This window comes from Salminus brasiliensis, chromosome 15, assembly GCF_030463535.1.
Source record: "Salminus brasiliensis chromosome 15, fSalBra1.hap2, whole genome shotgun sequence".
NCBI classification, from domain to species: Eukaryota; Metazoa; Chordata; class Actinopteri; order Characiformes; family Bryconidae; genus Salminus; species Salminus brasiliensis.
Genome location: NC_132892.1, coordinates 18,436,415 through 18,460,271, shown reverse-complemented (window position 1 = coordinate 18,460,271; position 23,857 = coordinate 18,436,415). Strand labels below are relative to the sequence as shown.

The window sequence follows — 23,857 nt, the reverse complement described above, 5'->3', positions numbered from 1 at the left end:
GTTTAATGGTTTATTGGTAGATGTGCCTTTAGCAGGAATGTGTGCAATGCAGTTGTGATGTACCTCCCAGTGGTGAGTGAAAGTTGGCAAAGGCAGATGGGACCTGTGACTGAGGCCAGGACCTGTGACTGTAGCTGGGACACCTATGGATTGATCTACATGCTGCAAACTTTCAAAATCAACAGCAGTGTGAAACCCCAGTTCCCCATAGGAGCCTCCATTGTAGATGCAATAATGATAGTGGAGCTGAACTATTGACTGGCCACTATTGCTCTTACTGACACTGTGTTGTTGTTGTCTTTCCCTACGTTCTTCCTGTCACCTCTCTGTCTCTCTCGCCCTCAATCTCCCCCTATACCTCCCTTTCTCTCCAGAAGGGGAAAATGGAGGAGATCAATCGTCACTTCTCCCTACACGGCTACAAGCCTCCTCAGTACCGCGAGGAGACGTGGTATCAGGTCAGCATGGACGAGGGTCTCTCCCTGTCTCAGCCGAGCCCACCATCCAACCTCAAAGAGGAGCAACATGACAATAATACCTCCTGCACCCGGAGCCCCACCTACCCTGAGGTTACCCAACAACTGCTTCACAACACAGACAGCCCCAGCGCCTACTGCCAAGGCCCGGCCTACTACAGCGAAGAGGCTTTGGAGGTGGCCTTGCCCCCGGAGAGCCAGTCGTGGGCATGGCCAGCATTGAGCAACACCCAGCCAGAGCTGGTGTCATTCCCAGGTATGGACTACAGCATGATTCTAAACCCTGCGCCCTTGACCACTGGTGCTCCGCCCACCTCTCATGACTTCTACACCTGCGTCAACGGAGTAACTCCTAGCGGGGCAGTCCATTTAGTCCCCTGCGTTTCGAACCCACTCAAGGGCTCCCCCTATCTTCAGTTGAGGGAGGACGTGGAGGAGGACCAGGAGAAGAGCAACCAGTTAGTGGTCTACCTGGAGAAACAGTCAGAGGCTTCAGCAGGTGGTAACGGGGTTAACCCAGGAGAGACGGAGCGGAGTGAATTTGCTGTGCCTTTATTACCCCACCTGACAGATAGGAGTTAAGCATTGTGCAAATACCATACACACATGAGGGTACTGTGTGCACTTTGCGCTTGCAAAGGACAATCATACTGGCTACGGTATGTGATCACTCATTCACATACATCTACACACTATTGTACTGAATTGACTTTATTCTAATGTGGATAATATATGCCATGTCAACAACAGTGGAGTATATTACGAGGTAATAAACTGAATGACATCATTGTGACATGACATATTTCTTTCACGTAAGAAAATAACCTGCACATTTGAATGAAGTCAATTCAGTGCCACCCTTTTTTCAGTAAACACACTCACAATGCATATAATACACACACACACACACACACACACACACACACTGACACCAAAATAATATGTTCGACAATGAAGAAGAACTGAACTCAAGGATTATCAGCAGGTTGATTCTGTCTGGGCATTGCTTGCCCGCCCAACACAGACACCGTCTGCAAAGACGACAGATTGACTAACCTTCCTGCCTCTTTTTGGTCCTCTTCTGCCAAATGACAGTGGAATGGACACAGCTCTAATGTACGTTTTTAGAGGCCTCCTACAACATTACTGGAGCAAACTTCTTAGCTGAGGACTAGAGGCAGACTCTTATTGGCCGCTTGTTGCAGTTTGTTTCTAAGTTTAAACTGAAACAAACCAGGAAGTCAAAATCATAGAGTGAAGGAATAAGGAGATCTGAATCCTGAACAATCAGAAGGACAAATCATATTAGAAAACTGGACTGAAAGTATATGATTTCTCTCACAAAACGTTGTTCCTTAGCCACTGCAGATGTCTATTAGGCGACACAAGGACCTCCCCACTCTGTAGATCACTGTGACCCTATACACCTCCACCCAACATACACACTTTCCCAGTGTTTCTCTGTTTCTTCAGCAGTTTCAGATACAGCAATCATTAACATGAGCTTCAGTACAAGTCTTGGTCTGTTGCATAGTTTTAGAGTTCTTTACAGAATGCATGTTCTTTACAGAGTCCTGTTCATTCTAATGAGAAATTGTAGCAATGCAGTTTGGGTCAAACCATGTAAATCGTTCAAAATGAATGGCTGCAATGTCTGCCAGAAGTCGTGGCGCGGTTCACATCGTAATTTGGAAATCGCAGTTCGGTTAGGACGTTTTTACAAAATTTGGAGATGGGAATTTATTCATTTTGAACTACCCCCTGAAGTAGTTGGTACAGTCTGTATTATATGTGGTGTTATGAAAGAACACAAGAACATCTGGGGAGGAGGAACATGCCTGAAGCCCCTCGCCCCAATCTAACGTCCTGTAAATACCATCTCTACCTTGTTCAGGTGTCCATGACAAAAACTTTGCAACCCTCCACCACCCCGCCACCTATTCTAACTCTGCCAAGTCTCTAATTCCTGGCTCCACTTATCAGAGATGAGGCACTGGCTTTCCTACCACAAGCAGAAGTCACCTCTCTCTTCAGTCTCTTCCCAATCATCATGTGGCAATGGCATGGTCTGAACTAGCAAATAAGCAGTAAAATGGAAACCGTGAACATATTTCCAGCTTAAGTTCTGAAGTCCTGAAGGAACTCGTACTTGTAAATTGTGGTTCAGCATTATGTTCGACAATCATTCAGACCACATGCACCAAACCACAATGTTTACCCTATGATGATTCAGTTACACCACTAGTATTCTGAATATAGACAAGAAGTACGCTCTTAAAAATAAAGGGGCTTCATATGGTTCTCTGAGGGATGCCACAGACAATCACTTTTGGTTCCTTTCTGGGTTTCTAATAATCGGTAAGGGTTAACCAATTTAACCTTATTCACCAACCGTTCTTGAGAAGAAACTTCTTTAAACCCATTTATGTTTTGTTTACGCAAATATTCTAAAATTCACCAATGTGTTTATTATTCGAGATTTGTTAAGTTTATGAGGGCAGTGGGATCCATCAGTATAAGAGCTTAGCTGCAAATAATTCTATGGTTTTGACGTTTTGACCCCGTTTACACCTGGTCACTTCATGTGACTGGTATCTGGATTGAATACAGGTAATATTTTAGCCACATGCATTTATTGCTGTGTGGGTCAGAATAAGCAGATTTGCTTGTTGCACAGCAACTATTACTTGTGTTTAGGTTGTACTGGGAGAGGCTTTGGTTGTCTTGGAAAGCTATATTACTGCTATAACGTGGGTCAAATGCGTCTCAGATCACCTCTACTTGCATATTTTTGGTGGCTTGGCCCAATATTTTAAGAAAGATTGGGCCAGGCTCATGAGTCTTTGTTAGGACTTCTCTCAAGAACAAATTTAAGAAAATTGATATTCGTGAATGAGGCCCATGGTTCTTGAGGGAACCAAAAGTGACTCTTCCATGGCATCACTCAAAGAACCATACAAGAACATGTGTATATGTGTGCAGTCCATGAGTACATGTTGAAAGTTATCCCTGTTTTCCAAAGTAATATGTTCCACCTCTGTCTAGACAGGCTGGAACATTTTGACCCTCACACAGATACAGAATAAATATCAGTTAACAGTAATAACGCACTCAGAAACAGTTGTGTGCTACAGTTTCTCAATAGGTTGACTGGAATTTTTGCCAGCATTCTGTAAAGCTTGTCCAACCTCACAACAACATAACGGACAGGTGGATGTCCAAGCCCTGCTCACTCCCTGTAGTAACTTTCTGACCAGTTCACGTGGTAGGACATGTAGCACATGGTCATGTTATGTTTAAATTATAGATCATCTTGTGTTTCTGTTAGTGCCGTTCCTTGTGTAATCAGTGCTTAGCGTCATTACGTTTATTAGCGGCACTACAGATTAGTGAATGTCCTCCGCCTTGGAACGAGACCCCATCGTATCTGTTTCTTCAGTGGAAGCGGACCAAAGATTCCACAACAGTGGCGGAGTACTGCATGTTAACAGAGCAAGCATGTTGGCAGCAGGTAGGGCTGAGGGTTGTTTCACAGAAACACACTCATCAGGTGACCATATGCAATAAATCCACAACATACAGTGGCAATTATGGTAAAGGTGGGGTCATGCACTATTAATGTAAATATAAAGATAAAGTGTGGGTCTTAATACTAAATTAAATATAAAATGAAGGTTTTCATGCAATGGTTTGGGGTGACCTGCAGGGTCACAATTGCCACAATTGTCCGAGTTTGATTTGTGACTACCAGCAAATGCACACTGTTATGTTAAATCTTGGTGCTGCTCGAAAGTTTGGAATCGCTGCTCAAAAACTCAGTAAAATATAAAACAATAGAGACATTGTTGTACATGAAAGATTTTTAATTTAATGAGTTCTCCAACAACTTATTTTACTGAATATTAAAATATATATCTTTTGGAAGCAAACACATGATATATATAATTATATATTTAATGATATGAAGTTTAGGCACCCTTGACCACATTTTGTGTGCATTTCATGAAAAGAACACCATGCCAACTGTGAAGCAAGGGTGGATCTCTCATGCTTTAGGGTTGTGTTGCTGCCAGTGACATTGGCAGTATTGCACAGGTGGAGGAAAGAGTGAAATCCATACAACACCAGCAAATCCTGAAAGCAGGGATTCAAAATATACCTCAAATCCACATCGGATTACCTGAAGAGCTGCAAACTGAAGCACATTCCCCTGACCTAAACATCCTAGGAAATTTGTGAATAGCCCGTCAACAAGTTAGAGGCCTTCTGCAAAGAAGAGTGGACCAAAAAATCTACAATTACAAGAATAAAAAAATAGCTGCTACAAAAAGTGTTTTGCAGGCTGGTTGCTAGATCAGGCTCTGTTGGTTGATCAAACGTTTTCCGGCCACACTGACACAACTTGATTCTGGCAGTTTTTTTACATTGTGTCAGAATTTCATTATAATGGACCAAAAGAAATATTACAAAAAGACTTGAAATAATCATCAACTGTAATGTTGCCATTTAAAAAAAATTCTATATATATATATAATGTCGCTGTCCAGTGAAAAACTCCATTGTCTATATGTTTTAATCATGAAGCTGCTCTGTGCCCTGTGTGAATAATTATGGATGAATGGACCAATAGAAATGCTCTAAAATGACATGAATGTTTTCCATTCCAACTTCCATTGAAAGTTACAAAGGTTTTTTTCTTCTCCTGTAAAGTTGCCATTTTGGACAGAAATGTTTTTATTGGACAGTGATGATACACAGTTTACACAAACACACACACACACACACACACACACACACACACATATATACACAGTTCTGGAAAACTTAAGAGACCATCCTACATGATCAGTTTCTCTGGTTTTACTCTTTATAGGCAGTGTGTTTAGGGGAAATTAATATTTGCATTGTATTTCATAAACCATGGACAACATTTCCCCTAAATTCCAAAACAATAATGCAAAGAAATATAATACTATTATAATAATTTAATGCAAAGACTTTTTTTTTTCAAATTTAAACACACTACTAATATTTGAGCTTGAGAGCATTTAAAAATCACTATGGTAAAATAATCTTGACTGCCGATCACAGCTTTCATGGCTCCACTAGTCTTTCACATTGCTGTTGGTTGAACTTGTTACATTTATATATATATATATATATATATATATATATATATAGCTTATGATCTAAACTGAAATTATATATACATATATATTATTATTATTATTATTATTATAACTATACTAGCTATAGCTAATAGTGATTCCACATCTTTCGAGCAGTTTTCCAAATGTCAGAGAACCACTTCTTTGTTATGCAATCAGCATCTACAGACCACCACTTCGAATGAAGTCAGTTAGACCCTCAGCTGAAGGGTCACGGCTGCCCTGCTCGTTACGGCCGTGCGCTTATGTGTGTTGTTGTGAATATTTTAAGTGAAGTGTTACTTAAAACAAAGCACTGTGTGGACAAGGCAAGCAATCTGTGTTTGTTCTCCCTTTACTATTGTTTGTTTGTTTGTTTGTTTATTTGTTTGTTTGTTTCACTGGGCTTTGAGACAATACTAAAGATTTTCATTATAGATTATTTACTGTATAGACAATTATGACCTACTCAAGTACTCTGACCAGGTGGGAGAATACTCTTCTCTGCCATGTGTGTGTGTGTATATGTGTGTGTGTGTGTGTGTGTGTGTGTGTGTGTGATAGAGAGACTAAAACACTGTGTTATTTGTGCAACAGTTGAGTGGCACAGTTAAATTAAGCTTTAAAGTTGTCAACTGATCTTCACACTTGCTCTCTCATCTTCTCTCTCTTATCTCTGCTCTCTCTCTCAGTGTTTCCTCTGTGTCTCTCTGCCACTCTGTGCGTTGTATGCAGTGCTCCTCTGTGGTGTATTCTTCTGTCGTGCTGCTTTAGAGATGTCCGTGCCTTTAATTGTGTGACGTTTTCCGTCTTCACAGATGTTTTCACGCTTGCAATGCACAAACACACACACACACACACACACACACAGCAACAAAATGACAATAATAACAAGAGACATAGGCAAACAGAACAACGAGAATGCTTCTAATTCAATCCCATTCAGTACAGAAAAAACTCCAGGCAGCTGAGTCCAGCACACATGGGCACAGCATATCTTAAAGGAACACTTCCACCTTATTCAACCTGACGTCTTTGTCCTGCGTCTGCAGCTGACAGTACTCAGCACGTTCACTTCACTGTGCTTCCCTGTACTTAGAAAACCAGCTAAAAAACCTTGTACCAAGCACACTTTTACTACAAGCCAGTGGGCAGTCGCTTCAGCATGTATCTATCAGAGGGGTGTTTTGACTCTGCAGGTCTTCTGTACGGAAGCACAGTAAAGCACACTGAAATGATTGTCTTTGGTAACCGATAAGAGAATGCAGACGGTCTGCAGACAGACAGTAGGTTGAACAGAACACTGGACTGGAATATGTCTTTTACCATCCAGTGTTGTTGAATACTTTCCTCTTTGTGTGTGTGTGTGTGTGTGTGAGAGAGAGAGAGAGAGAGAGAGAGAGAGAGAGAGAGAGAGAGAGAGTGTTTTTCGGATGTGAGTCCTGATTCTCTGTTCTGAGCTTTCTTTGTCACCAGCTGAAAAAGCACTTTCCCATGTAGTGAATCAAGCCAATAAATGGCCTGCACAGGTTACTGTTTTATGGTTGTGTGTGTATGAAAACATGCTCTCACTTGTAGGCCTGTAGTTTCTGTGCCTTCACTGTGCTATTTTGTTCCCTCCAGCAGATGGTGCCGTTTGTCATGTGATGACTGATTGAAAGAATAAACCTCTCTTTCCCAAAATAAAGTTGTAGGCAGAAACCTTTTGTACTGTTGTGCTGTTAACATTAAAAGTGCTGATATTAAACATTTTGTGATATATTTAATAGTTAAGATTGAAATCTACACACATGAGGTATTTAAGAGGTTAATATTTTAAGGGTAATGATGAAGGTGTAGGCTGTATTTAACATTTTATTAAAATATTTAACAGTTAACACTGAAAGTGTAGGCAGTATTTATCATTGTTCTTTTAGATATTTTATATTAAACATAAAAAGAATTGGGCTGTATATAAAAAAGTTTCAAATATTTTATAGTTAGCATTGAAAATGTAGGCAGTATTTACCATTGTATTATATATTTAATAGTTAACATTAACAATGTAGGCAGTATTTCACTTTTAATAGTTTATAGTTAACATTAACAATGTAGGCAGTATTTCACTTTTTTAGATATGTTATAGTTAACAATACCAATGTGGACAGCATTTAACATTTACTGTGTTATAGGTAAGCTTTAAAATGTAAGCAGTATTCAACATTTAATATTTTATAGCTATCATTAATTATGTAAACATTATTTAACAATTTGTTTTAGATATTTTATATACATTGAAAATATAAACAGATATTTAAACATTTATACAGATATTTGGTAGTTAATATTTTAAATGTAAGCAGTATTTTAGATATTTTATAGCTAACACTGAAAGTGTAGTCAATATTAAACATCAACTACTTCACTGGTAAACGTAGTAGTTCAAATAGTAGTAACTGATATTTATATATATGATATATGTTAACATTGGAAACGAGGCAGTGATATCTAACATTTAAAAAAAATATATATATATATGTAACATTGAAATGTGGGTATTATTTAACACTGGAAGGGTAGGCAGTGGTATTTGATATGTATTACACATTATATTGAAAATGTAGAAAATGTCAGGTAACAAAATCAAATTCGTTTATCTTAATTAGCCCTGCCACTGTTTAACAATGAGTTAATTAAATTAGCTCCCAGTGCGCTGCTGTTAATCTAGAACTACAGGCAACACAAATATAATGATGAACACTTTCATGGTTTTTAAGGGTAGAAGATAAGTGTTTGAAAATGGCTGGTTTATGGGACTGTGACATTTAATGGCTCTTCTTGGATTTTAAGTTCACCTTTGAATACAGATAGAGAGAGGAAGGGGGGGGCAGTCAGAAAAGGCTTGCCAGCTTTTGTCTGCCTGCATTCCACCATTATAAATAGTATCCCACAACCCAACACCATTATCAGCTGCAGATAGCAACATTCATGACCCACTGACCTCTCTGACATCCCTCATACTCTCTGTTTTTAATCTTAATCTGTTATGTCTGGAAAACATGTGATTCCAGGACAAGAGTTTCTGAAGGTTTCTCAGTGGGGTTTTTGCTTTTAAACTGCTACCATTTGAACATGAAAAGCCTTGAGGCCTGAATGCTTCCACTAAAGGTAAAGGTGCACGTATTTGTCACTGTACAGTGTACAGCGAAATGTGTCCTCTGCATTTAACCCATCTGGTAGTGAACACACACTCACACACATGTGTTAGGGGCAGTGAGTACACACACACACACACCCAGAGCAGTGGGCAGCCAACTCCAGCGCCCGGGGAGCAAAGAGGGTAAAGGGCCTTGCTCAAGGGCCCAACAGTGGCAGCTTGCCGAGCCCGGGAATTGAACCCACAACCCTGTTATCGACAGCCCGGAGCTCTAACCGCTGAGCCACCACTGCCCACAATGCCCACACTACTGTCAATGCCTCACAACACGTCTAATGAAAATGGCTGTAATGGTCGTTAGCACCAAAGGTAGACACTGAAAGTTCTTCTTTAACATCTAGAAAACACTTTCTTTGGAGCGGTCCTTTTTAGATGAAATAAACACTCATCAGACTCTCAGTAACAGATCAGCAGGACATCAGTGATGCAGCAGCATCTCAACAGTCAGAAGATTATCAACAGACTTGTTCTGAAGACGTCTACTGTGTTCTTCACTTTATCTGGAGTTTATTTGAAGTTCAGATCTGTAGATGTTGACCTTAGAAATCACTGATCATCTAACAGGTCTAATACAGACCAGCTGATAAAGACCTGCTGCTGCTGACACCAGTCTGGAACTGGAGCTTAACTGGATTAGACTGAGAATAAGGAGTCAGGATGAGGGTTAGGATTAGTTTTTGGGTTGAGGTTAAGGTTAAGTTTTGGGTTTAGGTTAGGATTAAAGTCAGGATGAGGGTTAGAACTAGGTTTTGGGTTGAGGTTAGGGTTAGAATAAAAGTCAGGATTAGGGTCAAGATGAAGGTTATGATTACGTTTTGGGTTGAGGTTACGATTAAAGTCAGGATGAGGGTTAAGGATTAGGTTTTGGGTTGAGGTTAGGGTTAGGATTAGATTTTGGGTTAAGGTCAGGGGAAAGTCAGGATGAGGGTTAGGATTAGGTTTTGGGTTGAGGTAAGGATTAGGTTTTGGGTTAAGGTTAAGTTATGGTTTTGGGTTGAGGTTAGGATTAAAGTCAGGATGAGGGTTAGGATTAGGTTTTGGGTTGAGGTTAAGGTTAAGTTTAGGTTTTGGGTTGATGTTAGGATTAAAGTCAGGATGAGGGTTAGGATTAGGTTTTGGGTTGAGGTTAAGGTTAAGTTTAGGTTTTGGGTTGATGTTAGGATTAAAGTCAGGATGAGGGTTAGGATTAGGTTTTGGGTTGAGGTTAAGGTTAGGTTAAAACTCAGGATGAGGGTTAGGATTAGGTTTTGGGTTGAGGTTAAGGTTAAGTTTAGGTTTTGGGTTGAGGTTAGGATTAAAGTCAGGATGAGGGTTTGGATTAGGTTTTGGGTTGAGGTTGAGGTTAGGATAAAACTCAGGATGAGGGTTAGGATTAGGTTTTGGGTTGAGGTTAGGGTTAAGATTAGGTTTTGGGTTGAGGTTAAGGTTAGGATAAAAATCAGCATAAGGGTAAGGATTACGTTTTGGGTTCAGGTTAGAATTAGGTCTTGGGTTGGGGTTAAGGTTAAACTTTGTGTTGAGGTTAGGATTAAAGTCAGGATGAGGGTTAGGATTACATTTTGGGGTGAGGTTAGGGTTAAGATTAGGTTTTGGGTTGAAGTTCAGGTTAGGATTAAAGTCAGGAAGAGAGTTAGGATTAGGTTTTGGATTGAGGTTAAAGTTAGGATTAAAGTCAGGATGAGGGTTAGGATTAGGTTTTGGGTTGAGGTTAGGGTTAAGATTAGGTTTTGGGTTGAGGTTAAGGTTAGGATTAAAGTCAGGATGAGGGTTAGGTTTAAGTTTTGGACTGAGGTTAAGGTTAGGATAAAACTCAGGGTGAGGGTTAGGTTTAGGTCTTGGGTTAAGGTTAAGGTTAGGATTAAAGTCAGGATGAGGGTTAGGATTAGGTTTTGGACTGAGGTTAAGATTGGGATTAGGGTTAAGGTTTTTTTTTAGGTTGATTTGAGTAGCTGGAAACTTATGGCAGGTTCAGTACACTACATCTGGGAGAGAGCGAGAGAGAGTTGTGGGAGAGAGAGAGACACAGATATGAACTCAAGGTGAAGTAAATGTTATTTAGATAACAAACAGGGACAAATGAGAATCCTTACTTAGAAAACTTTGTCTGTATCTGTGTCCTGTATCTGAGGAGTAATGAGGGGGGGGGGGGCTGTTTAGACAAGTTGGAAAAGGCACTGTTGATGCTAAATTCTTGTGGTATTTTGACCAAAGCATGTCACAGGGGAACTGTATTAACTTGTGGAAAAGTGGTATCGTATGTCACCTTTAATTGTTTCAGTTGACCATCCTTTATTTTTACCAGTGCACCTACACTACTTACCTAGACTAAGTAAAAAGGGTTTCTATGTAGCAATGATCCCCAACTCTAGTCCTAGATGTCCACTTTCCAGCACATTTTACCTGCTCCCAGCATTCCTGACTCGACTAATCCACTCATTAGCAAGTCTTTGCTGAGTTAAAGTGTGTCAAAACAAGGGAGACATGCTGGATAGTGGGCCTCCAGGGGACCACTGCTGTATGTTTCTGTAAATGGCCAAATAGAACCCTTTTAGTTCTCTAACAAGAACCGTCAACATAAATCTAACCAACCAACCATCGTGAAGGTCTGACAAACACCAAGCTATCAAATGCCTATGACCCTGTGTTTGGGTGTGCATGTGTGTGTCCCCAAACACTCTGACCATGCTGTCCCTACCCCCAACATGACATCAGAGGCAGCCCCCTAGCCAGGGGGTAGGGGGGAACGGGGGTGGAGGCCTGTCAGTCAGTCAAGTGAGGGGACGTCTAAGTTTAGACATCTACTGGCAGCCTCATTCACTTCCCCACTCCGGCCCAGAGCCACTGCTGTCTGCTCCAGCCTCTCAGGTAAGACGGCTAGTTTTTTGTCTCAGTTTTGACATGAACGGAGAACTATACGTCAAGGCTGTGCCACCCTGAGGTAAAATAGTGCTTGCTGAATGCCTGGATGTCTGTTCATTCTTGTTACTCGTTTTTCACCCATTGCCTGTATCATGGGCTCTAGTGTCAGGCCTCAGTTCCAGAAGGGTCCTCTCAGCTGTCCTTTTGCTATATATAGCCTAAGCACTAAGACTCATGCACCTTCTGCGAACTCACAAACGACAGAACGGCACTTACGCAAGAACATATACATGTTGCTTGTGATCTGTATAAAAACGGCTAGCTTCTATTTTAACCCCTAAATGGCGTCTTATTCAGTAACTACAGGGACTTTTGTACAAACTGGTGGGGCTATTCTGTGGTAATCAGACGTCTGTAGTAACACTTTTGGCCCACCGGCAGGCCATAGGTTTTTAAGGGGTAAAAATATATATTTTATGCCACAAACAAAAGCCTACGCATAAAAAATAACCATGTTGAAATGCTGTTTTTGCAATAAGTACATAATTAATGGACTGATATGTCACACCAACACTTCTGCTCAATCTGTTCCTAGCTGAATAAATCTGATTTCAAGAGGCATAGACCTCTCAGAGACTACTACATGGCTTTAGGATGTATGTTTACTGACAAAATTATAGAATATTGTATCAGATTTAAAAGCATGTTGGCGGTATCTTAAGCACTAGCCTCTGAAACTGAAATCAGACTTGTATTCAGATATAATAAGGATGATCCAGGCTAGAGCTCAGCAATACTCCAATATATATTGTTATCATGATCAATTATATCACAGTTTACTTAATTAAGTGTATTATGGGTATCTTAAGTATTCAAAAGAACACTGACCAACTGTATTCATGTGTTCATAACACAGAGCATAATTAGCATTGGTCCACTGACTTCAGTGCAGTATGTAAAACATTCAACTTAATCTGTAATGTTATATTCATGTCATATTGCCCACCCCGAAGGCTTGTGATATTCAGGAAGGAAAGTTCTCATTTGCAGTATTTTCCTGTTACTGTCACTATTCATTGTTAGTGTTGCAATTACTACTAGAGAAACAACTTCAGTAAAAGTCACGTTTTTTTAAAATATACTTAATACTTAATAAAAACATGTTTGCAGAACTGTAGGCAGTTTTAATATCAAATATAGGTCAACAATATTTTAATAAAAAACAATAAATCAAAATGTGAAACTCAACAAATTGGAACAAGAGAGACAACAAATGTTTTAAGACTTTACTTTGAACTCTGAAGGTCTAAATTAAAATGTAAAGAATTATTTTATTCATTATTAATTATGTTTTTACTCTATATAGCAGCACCAACTGACCACCCTTTATTTCTAGGGTTCTATATAGCAATGATCTCCAACTCTAGTCGTGGCTGTCCGCTTTCCAGCAATGGAATGAAAATGTAAGGAGTAATAAGTATGTTTTTAATTTTGGAAATGTAATGGAGCAAACCCACAATAATCCATCAACATATTCTCAAGTAGAATTCAAATCTTCTAAATAATACATGCACCCAAGCGCCATTCTGCAATATATTAATGTGTAAACAGCATATTCTCTAACATTCAATAAAATGACTGAAAATATCTCCAACTGTTTTCTCTGCTATTGTTCTGGTATTCATGCAATCCCCTGGAATGGCCTTGAAGTTGTGACTCAGTATGTGTGCATTTCTTTGATAATCAGCTTAAGAGAACGGTGTCGTCATGGCCTCACCTAGTGACAACAACACAGAGGGGGATCAAAAGGTTCCGGACGAGGATGAAACTCCCGCGGTGAAAGACATCCAAGCCCATTACCTTCGCTGCCCTTCTCCAAGGTCGTCTATCCATTAACTACACTCCATATAAATCCAGAGATACAGTAGATCAACGCTGTTGAAAGAACAGCTGGACTCCTTGAAACTGACAAAGCATATATACTGTATATACTGGCCTGCTTCTGTTGGTCCACTTTTATTGACCAAATGCATTACTGTGACTTTTACTCCAAAATGCATTAGGGTAGTGCAAATGAATTAGTATAATTAATTAATATAATGGAATATAAAAGGTATTATCACTTAAAATTTGTCTCACTCTGAAAACGGCTTTTAATGCATTTTGGAATCAAAATCTTCATATGCTCATACAGGTTTTGGCATTTTGAAATCATATACATCCCTCATTTTGGACTTTTCTGAAATAGAAATAGAGCCAAAGTCATTCATATAGGGTCCAAAATATAAATACATCCACTTGAATTATTGTATCAGTGGTGCTGAAAGTTCCACAATGCCTTTTGACTTGCCAAGGCCAGAGCCTCTCAATTTCCTGTTAGTGATTATGACTGACTGCAGCTGGTAGCTTCTCTGTGCTCTTGCTATATTGAAAGTCCCAAGAGCTCAGTGCGGTCCAGTAGAAAGCGAAAGTCTCTTGGAATCATCCGTTCTAGCAATTGTATGTAAGTACAAATTATTGGGAGCTGAAGCCCCAATGACAAGGTCTGAAAGACGACCCCAACTGTCATATTCAGCTGAAAGGAAATTGATTTTAATGGTCAGAAATGACCCAAGAATGACCAAAGTACAGGCCCGCCAGAAACTGGTGGCTGCTGGAACACCAGTGTCACTGTCAACAGTCAACTGAGTTTTATATTGCCAGATATAGAGACATATTTTGTGTTGTTTGGTCACACTGACCACAAGAATGTTTGAAGGAGTAATCAACCCCAACCCCAAGAACCCCCAGCTGTTAAGCATGGTGGTGGTAGCCTCATGCTCTGAGGCTGTTTTGCTGCTGGTGGAACTGAGAGTACATTAGATTCTTTTAAAGAAGTGGAAAGTCCTTATAGCACTTTGTCCTTCACTTTAACTCATGAAATCCCAGAGTGAGAAACACTACGTGCTTGAGGCAAAACCAGATCATTTGTAATCATTTGTATTTTTTGCTTTTAAAGTTCTGTTTCAACACATTTACGACTTTAGACGCTTTAATAAAATCTTTCTGACCCCATTTGTAGAACCAAATGAAATACAAATGATGAAATGGCTGTTGTGACATATATGTCACATCAGGATTTTAACCTTTATTTTATAAGTCATGTGACCTCTTTTTCACAATAGGAACACACCAATGAGCAGCTCAATTCATTTAACTAAACCTGGGCTCTTTTGGGTTAAGGGTGCTGTTCGTGGCACTGTTCAAAGCAAAACAGGTCAATGGTTTTGGCTTGTTTTCACTGTTTTCTCTCTTTCCTTCTACAGTTTCTCCATGATGTCAGACCGTTTCTCCACCATCTCTGACCGATTCTCCATGATCTCTGGGTCAGATGCTGAGAGTATCTTCATGGATCCCATTCATCTCTCCTCAGCCATTGCTGCAAAAAAGATTATCAATGAGGGTTGGTACACGTTAGAGACCAACTGAGTTATGAAACTTGTCATGACTAATTACTGTGATCATATTAACAGAGCAAACTGTAAGCATCAAATATCTATGCATAGTCATTGAAGAGAGCTGAGTGGGAGTAAACAATAAGACATGCTCTTTAGATTTAGCAGTTTTCTGTCGCTGCGTCTTCTCAGAACTAAAGCCCAAAGAGCCAGAACCGATTTCAACCCCAGAGAGCATGCTGGAGACAGCAGAGCAGCTAATGGTGGAGGACCTTTACAATCGTGTTAAGGACATGATTGATGACCGCAGCCTCTACAACACACCCTGTGTTATGGACATCCAAAGAGCTCTGGTTCAGGACCGTCTGGAGGCCCCGCTGAACCCAGTGGATGAGGTCTGGCCTAACATCTTCATTGGTGAAAAGTGAGACACTTTGATTATTCATTTTGCATGATTTAAAAGACTCTGGGGACTCTATACGCTAAGTATGTTTTTCATTATTTGAGAAAGACTCATATTTTTATGCAAGCAACCTGCACTCACCTGCTACCACTTTAGTTAGAATGCTTATCATTTGTCAACAACATGTTCCAGTAGAAATGTAAAAACAAAAAATCATTTATTTATATTTGCAATAAATAAATGCAATAATAATTAATTCAATACAGTTCTGTGTTGTTTGACCTAGGCGAGACATATGTGCACCATAGACATACGTATTATTATAATAAAAATATATTTCGAAATACAAAATGTGCATAAAAATGTGTTTTCCTTCCTCTCCTGGGGGGGGCTTAGTTGTAATGTTCACCTATTATTAACCTGCTGTGGCTCCTAAGTGTCTCCTAAGTTGGTCCAGTCATTGGGTGGCCGGAGATTCGGTTTTCCTGGGATGCCACAGTCATCAAAAACCAATAGTCATAATCGCTCCCGCTCTCTCTACGTGGGTAGGATGGCCCTCCCTCTACCCATCACTCCTCCATAACCATGTAATGTAGTGTTCTCCTGGTAGCATCATGTGATCGAGTGAGTCCAAATTTGTGGGAGGGGAATTTACTAAATTTTGAAAAAAAATAATCCACCATGTGAAGTTATGAAATAACTGAACTTTGGGAGGAGGAACATACCTGAAGCCACTTCTCTTCAATCTAACGTCCTATAAATTTCACCTCTACCTTTCTACCAAGTCTGTGCAACCTTCCACCATCAATTAAATCTTTTTACATTGACAGCCATTGAAAGTGGAGCAAATGTAAAGCTGCCATTTTGGAGATATAAGGTTTTTGCATGACATGTTTTAGAGAGGTTTGGCACTAAATACACTTTCATTAACATTCTACAGATCAGTAGCAGTCAACAAAGCTCGTCTGAAGCGCCTTGGCATCACTCACATCTTGAATGCAGGCCACGGCACTGGAGTCTATACAGGCAACAGCTTCTACCAAGGAATGAACATCACTTACATGGGCATCGAGGTTGACGACTTCCCTGATGCCGACATCTCTCCACACTTCCGAGCATGTGCTGAGTTTCTTGACGAGGCTTTGCTGACTCATAGGGGTGAGTAAGAGAGAAAAGAACTCGTCAGTACTGGGCATGGATCAGATATGGCTCATGTGAAGCTTTGGATATCACCAGATTACTCCCTACACTATTTATGGGCTTTTACATCTTGTCATCTGGTCAAATAGTAACAGCTTGGCAATAACAGAATTCACTGAATGTGACCAGCTAATCTATTTTAGGCAGCCCATTCACTACCTTGAATTTGTAGTCCATCTTACAGAGGTGAGTCAGAGCTAGGGATGAGTGATCTAAACTAAACTAAACTACCTAGATAATGTGCCCGTGTGGTGCTTGTATGGTTAGCCCAACTGGGAACTAGAACATTTTGTCCATAGGTTCCATGTTGGCCCCACATATGGATGCCCTCCAGGGGCCTACAAGGGTCAGTGACGGGACCAGGAGGGAGGTCCAACCGGGTTCGAGTAAAAACACATGTTCAAAGCCACTCAGTGTCCATGCCCATCTGGAACTCACTTAGAGTTCCCCACATGAGCAGGCTGGCTGGATAACCTCGTATAATGGTATCTAGGTGTGACTGCAAACCCAATGTTGTTGCATTTTAGCACAGGAAATTTGAAAAGCTAGTTTAGAAACAAGGACGACAATGAATTTTACCCTGTAATGCTGAAGAAAGAACTTAAGTATTAATGTATCCATAGTAAATAAATACTACAAATAACAGAAAAGGTCACAGAAAAGGTGGTGTCAGTTATTTTACATATCGAGTCTAGTGTTGTCAACAAGAACATGATCAATATGCAAACTTTACCACTTTTAACCCTTTTTAACGCAAATTAATCTTAAAAAGTTTGGCCCCAACGTCCTCCTGTAGGTCCCTCTCTTTACAGAGCCTAGTGGTGTATTAGCGGCTTTATTTAGAGATGTAAACACAGAGTCGCTATTGTTGAGCTCAAAGGGTAGATTACACTTTATTTAAGCTGAAATATGGGTTACATCTCATAACTAACTCTCCTTCTCATCTCTCACACACAGCTGCTCCTTTCTTAGCTCTTAGCTTAATCCAACCCAATGACTAATCATCCATTCTCCATCTCTCACATTTTTTAAAGCATTTTCTCTATTAAAGCTTCTGTGTCCGAGCTTTGTTGTGTTTGAGGCTAAACTGAAATAAGAAAAAAACAACTTTAGACAGTTTATTAGGCACAATATTATTATTATGCAATATTATTATTATTATTTGTTCTCCTGCTCAAAAATCCAAGAACATGCTAGCTAGCATTAATCATAATTAATCACAGAATATTGTTGTGAGTAACGGCATTAAACTTTTTAATAGATTGACACCACTAATAGAGACATGAAGCTTACTGTATACATACAGTATTGTGCAACAGTCATATAAAGTATTTAGTACACATCTATAAGTAATATAATAATATAAGTAATAATCTGTAATGCTGTTTATCTGGAAAGCACATGTTTATTCTAAATACATCAAAATGAGCAACAAACCCCAATACATAAATAAACAATACTTTTCCAATCCATAACTGTGTTTGTTAGCTTAGCCATTTCCAAAGCTCTCCTTGAGGACGTCCAGTGTTCACTGTTCCCATCTAGTACCTAGTTTAGTCTAAACCTTTAGTTTAGTCTAATCAGGTAAGCTGCCTGAACTGTTTTCTTATAACCTGCATATTAATACTTTATTGAAAATGTGTTTTTCATACTTTGCACTACAGTTATGTTCATTTGTTTTGCCTCTAATGTTTTAACAGGCAGGAAAACACTCTTGATTCCTATCATTTCTTGCATCATCCACACAAATAACAGTAACTGCAAGTGTAATCTAGGATAGTGATGGGGTCAAGGATATTATTATAGGGGAAGGTTGTCATTGCTAGAAATAGAGAGTGTCATAATATCTTAACGGTTTCATTGGATTAACAGGAATGGATTTTAATGGGTGGGCAAGACGATCTTAATATGAGACCAAAGGGAGTGATAGACAGCAGTGAGAGAAATCTGAAACAGGTTTTATCCCCCATTAGTGATTGATCTGATTGTCATTTGTCATTTATAGATATAAAATGGACATTTAAAAACGTTACTATTTTTTATTGCCTTTGTGTGCAGGGAAAGTGCTGGTGGACTCCATGATGGGAGTAAGTCGCTCAGCAGTGTTAGTCGCCGCTTACTTAATGATCTTTCACAACATGACGATCATGGAAGCGCTGATGGAAATCAGAAAGAAACGTGCAATCAACCCCAATGAGGGCTTCCTGAAACAGCTACGTCAGCTGAACGAAACCTTGATGGAGGAGCGGGATGAAGATGACGACGATACTCTCAGTCAGTGCTCCGTAATTGACGCTCGGGCTCGTCTAGATGAAGAAGAAAGCATGTTTGGAGTCAAAGCGAATTCCATCATGGTGGAAGAGGAGGAGGACAGTGCCAGCGTTATGAGTAGTGTTGCCTCATCTGCTGCTGCCGCTGCCCTGAAGGCAGGCATTCTCGGGGGACCAAATGGACCTGACCAGAGGGCAACTACAAAGGACCCTTCACTCCCTGGGAAAGGAGGTGAGGATGAAGATGATGACGTGGACAAAATGATTCAGGAGTGGCAGAAGCGGAACGAGAAGTATCAGAATGAAGATTGGTGGGAGGCCCAGCTGATGTGTGATGAGGGGGATAGCGAGTCTCTTGCGGAGTTAGGAAAGTCACCAGCTCCCCTGCCAGAGGATCTGGAGAGTGTGACCAGTGAGGACGTGCAGATGTTGAAGGAGCGGCTAAAGCGTCGGCCTCGGCGCCCCCCCAGTGACTCGATGTCCACCACAAGCTGCAGCAGTTATGCAGATCTGTGGAAGCAGCGTCTCAAGGAGATCGAGGAGCAGGCGGCCGCAAGGTATCGTCTCAAGGAAAGAGATGAGGACATGAGTAGCGAGGCAAGCCAGAAAAAGATAGATGATGATGTTGAGAGTATACTCTCTGACACAAGCTCCATGTACAATTTCTGCCAGAAAAACAAGGACAAACTGACCCCCCTGGAGCGGTGGAGGATCAAGAGAATACAGTTCGGGTGGAACAAGAAAGAAACGGAGGCAGACAGCAAGAATGGGGAACAGAAGGAAGGTGAGCCAGAGACCCCTGCTCCGTCTTTAGAGGACGTCAACTTAACAGCCTATCAGACTTGGAAGCTGAAGCAGCAGAAAAAACATGGGGGTGAGGAAAACAAGGACGAGATTCTGCAGCTGAGTCGTGGGGAGGACTCAGCCACCGCCAAGAGGAGACAGCGCAGAGAGGAACTCTTGGAGCGCTCCAGGAAAACACTAGAGGAGAGCCAATCTGTGTGTGGCTGGGAAACGGAAAGCTCACTCAGTGGGTCTAGCATCCCGCTATCGGCTTTCTGTGCTGGGGCTTTTCCTTCTGCAAGTGTCGCAGGAGACGATAACATGTCTGTGCTGAGTGGCAGGTCATCTGTCCTTTCTGGCCGTAGCTCACGTTCCCAACTCTCTGTCCCACCTGCCCCACCTGAACCACCTGTCCCAGTACTGGGACCCAATGGAGAACAAATGGTTAACATAGCAAACATTCAGAACTGGATCGCCAACGTAGTCAATGAGACGCTCATGCAAAAGCAATCTGAAATGATGATGGCAGGAAGTCTCCCACCGTCTCGAGCAGGATCCGTTTTCAGTCTGGGTGTCGGCTCAGCTGCAGGACATGGACGTGGAGTGGATGATGACAAGTCCTCTGTTCTTAGTGGATCGTCCTACTCCAGCACGCTACCCCGCAATAGGGCTGAATCTGTGCTTTCTGCTGGTGGCAGGTCTACATCTGTGCTCTCTGCAGGTGGGAGGGCAGAATCTGTTCTATCCGCCGGAGGAGCGTCCGCCCTCTCCTCTGTGTCCGGGTTAGGCTCCCGTAGGAGCAAGATCACCACCACCAGTGTGCCTCTATACAGCTTATTCCAAGACCAGGTAAACCTGCACAAACTTAATACAATGGAAAAAGAAATTAAGTCTGATATGAGAGAAAAGATGGCTTCCTATGAGGTAAAGAAGATCACAGAAGACAATAAGCGCAGTACGTTATACAAGAAGAAAAAGCAAAAAGATGAGGACGAAGATAAAGAGGAGGAAAGCGGCCTTGGGAAGTCAAGTGGATTTCATACTGATGATCCATCAACCAGCCAATGTGACAAACCAAAACCCAAGAGAGATTTTGGTCGTTCCGGAATACTGAACCTCCCTGCCTCTGCAAACCCTGATTGTAGTGTTGATGAATGGTTGAAAAACGTAAGACCCCCTTCCAGCAAGCCAAGTAGGTACGAAGAAGACAGAGCTGAACCTCGCATGTCCAGGCCAACATATGAAGAACCCCAAGATCTTTCAGAATTTGATTTTCCAAGCCGTAGAACTTTACCTGTAGCTCAGGAACGTGACGAGGACGACTATGGTTTTACCTCCCGATACGAAGTTGACTCTGATTTAAGCAGAGATCCCAGTCCAGAATTCGGCAGTCAGTCTAGGAGCCCGCCCCTTGGAGCAGAGGCCTGTTGGAACGGAACATCAGAGTCTAGTTATTACAGGCCTGGGAGACTCTACGGTAGACATGAAACCGAACAAGAGGACAGTTACCAGGAGTACTCAGCAAAGCGGAAGTTCACTCATTCATCGCGATTCGACGACAGTGAGGGAACAGGAAGGGCCAGGACAAACCAGAAGGATGAAGATGACGAGGAGGTGTCCTCTTTCATTAATCAGATCCGACAGCGGGCAAGAGCACGGGTGGCAGAGGAGTTAGAGGATGATGAAATCCTTTCTGCATGGAGGAAACAAAAGGAGGCCAAATCCCATAATAGTGATGACTCCTAACAAGACCCTTTGCTCTTTATTTGTAGAGGGACTGAATCCAAAGCTCACAAATGAGATACATTTCACAGTGCAGGCCTTTAAATTTAAGTTAAGATATAAATGCTTATGGTTCCAATAGTACGTGCAGGGACTCGTGAAAGTGCACAGAATGACCACTGCTGTTAAAGTTTATTATCCACCATTAAGAACCAACAGCCCTCCAACATCAATGGTCCATCTCTACTATGCCTATTACATAACATTTATACAACTATATAAGTATTTAAAAAATGATGTTAAAAGGCACCACTGAAACCACACAGATTTTTTAAATGCTTTTTGTTTAACTCATCTTTCTTGTATGCGATTTTGCTATTGACTGCATGTGTTCCTCAAACAATTGCTTTAAAAAGCTTTAAAGAACTCAGAGTGAGTCTGTTTCTGTAGTTTTTGATGACAAAAACAATACAGTAAACTAAGCAATTGTCTAAAGTGGGTTCTGAGTGATTATTAGACCCAGAGACGTAGACCTAAAGCGTTCAGAAAAACCGCCATGTATCTCCAGCGTGAATCTTGTTTAGGCTCCTCCAATGTAACACTTCTTAACCTCTCCTACAATGAGAAAAACAGTGAGTTCTGTACTACATGTAGGCCTAATATAGTTCAGCAACAGGCTTGGAATACTATTTAGACCCAGCGGTTGTTTCTGTATTGATAAGGACATGCTAACAAAGATATATTCTACATGATTTTACTGTTTGTGGCTATCAGAGGCCCACAATTATTTGCCACAGCTTAGACATCAGTCGAAAATGCTGCTGAAGATATGACACAGCCACTGCATTTCGCTGCTGTCCATGGAAAAACATGTATCTCCATTTTTGTCCATTTGAACTTCCTGTAGCTGCTCTGTTTGCTAAGTGAATGGACCAATGGAAATGCTCCAAAATCACCTGGAATAAAAGTCTTTGTGCATTGACTTTTAATGCAGGATAAGAAGGTTTTTTCCTTCTTCTGTAAAGTTGCTTTTTTGGAGATACAGGTTTCGGGACCCTTTCAGACTTTCCTCAGTTTGTGTTTCGGACTTTAAATTGATGCAATTCATTTTTCAACAACAAAGCCAAAAAACAAGTGTTACCTAAACTAAAACTTAAACTCAAAGACATCTTCAGACACTTTACTTTAGTACTTGGATAAAAAAAATTCTGCACCTTTGGCAGAAGTGACGACCTTTTCTTGGAAATGAAACTACAAGCTTGGAACATTTTCGGAAGCTTCTCCAGTTCAACCGTTCAAGCTTAACCATGCATTTGCATGTTTTTTACTCCACGAATATCGAAATCTACAGTTATTGATATCACTATTACGACAAGATCCACTGAAGACAGGCAGCCAGGCTTCTTTCTGTCCTGGCTGTCCAAACAGCAGAGACACTGTGCCATTGCCTCCAAGCTGACTTTTGTATTTAGTAGCGTCCAAGCTTAGAGGCATCTCTTGGTTTCTAGCCGATATAAACTAGCTAATCATATTTTCTGAGTGAACGGTGAAGCACTTTTGTAAGTCTTAAACGCCTTAAATGTAAAATAACGAACAACACCAAGGCCTTTTCCTTGTTTACACATATGGCTGACCAAGGTTTCCCCACAAGACCCTGCGCCTGGTTCACTGCTGATTCCTCCAGATTAAATAGACTAAGCATTTATCTGTGGACAACCGTGATACTGAGTTAAATAAGTCGAGATCTCGGTAATTCCAAAGATAACGAACTCGTTATGATGGGAAAACACGTAAATACATATATCCTAGCTTCAGGGCTTCAGTAGCTACACATCTGCACTCATGCTGCGTTCAAGTCCTCCTCAGAAGTCTCTACTCTCTACTGGAGCTCGGAAACACGACGTGCTTTCTGTGCTCAAAAAGTGTTAAAACAACATGAACACCCTGGAGAAAATACAGGGGTTTTTTTTTATGTCGCCATAAGCAAAAAAAAAATATTTTTTACTATATATTATTACTGCAACTAAAGAGGAGTGTGAGCTATAGTGGAAAAATCTCCTCGTTCAGTAACAAACTTCATCCGTTTGTTGTCGTGTGTGGATGAGAGTACACCTTTAAAAGCATCGAGACTAACTACAGATTTTATGTGGTTTTACTAAATAAATAAGCAGAAAAACACCTCATTAAAACAGCTTAATTAAAATACAGTTAGATAACAGCGTTTTATTGACATTTCACATCCAGTTTCTCCACTAGTAAACACGGTTTGGCTTTTTTTGTGCTTAAACCTCGTAAATAGCTATAGCTATACAACAATGTTGAAGACTTGAAGGTAGCCCGCGGCAGGTGGGAGTGCAGTGTGTTTAG

At 40.8% G+C, this 23,857-nt stretch overlaps 2 protein-coding genes across 3 annotated transcripts in view; both read left to right on the top strand.

Annotated features, from left to right (window-relative positions):
- Positions 1-5,676, top strand: part of LOC140536139 (growth hormone receptor-like) — a 49,835-nt gene extending 44,159 nt beyond the window's left edge. Inside the window, exon 9 of one of the 2 annotated variants that reach the window (XM_072657793.1) lies at positions 378-5,676. In XM_072657793.1, the coding sequence (XP_072513894.1) occupies positions 378-1,058 (681 nt within the window). In that variant the 3' untranslated portion in view covers positions 1,059-5,676. Of the gene's footprint in view, positions 1-374 lie in introns of both variants that reach the window. The other variant, XM_072657792.1, reaches the window with a different exon arrangement.
- Positions 5,677-13,445: 7,769 nt separating this feature from the next.
- On the top strand, positions 13,446-21,514 carry dusp27 (dual specificity phosphatase 27). Its single transcript, XM_072657231.1, has 5 exons — positions 13,446-13,558; positions 14,984-15,120; positions 15,305-15,536; positions 16,456-16,673; positions 18,774-21,514. The coding sequence occupies exons 1-5, from the start codon at positions 13,446-13,448 to the stop codon at positions 21,512-21,514; spliced, it is 3,441 nt and encodes a 1,146-aa protein (XP_072513332.1).
- The last annotated feature ends 2,343 nt before the right edge of the window (positions 21,515-23,857 follow it).

Excerpts from the sequence above, each read along its gene's own strand:
- dusp27 (XM_072657231.1), top strand. The coding sequence starts at position 13,446 with ATGGCCTCACCTAGTGACAACAACACAGAGGGGGATCAAAAGGTTCCG. Across the intron at positions 15,121-15,304 it reads AAAAAAGATTATCAATGAGG|AACTAAAGCCCAAAGAGCCA; the intron begins GTTGGTACACGT and ends GCGTCTTCTCAG. Across the intron at positions 16,674-18,773 it reads GGCTTTGCTGACTCATAGGG|GGAAAGTGCTGGTGGACTCC; the intron begins GTGAGTAAGAGA and ends CTTTGTGTGCAG.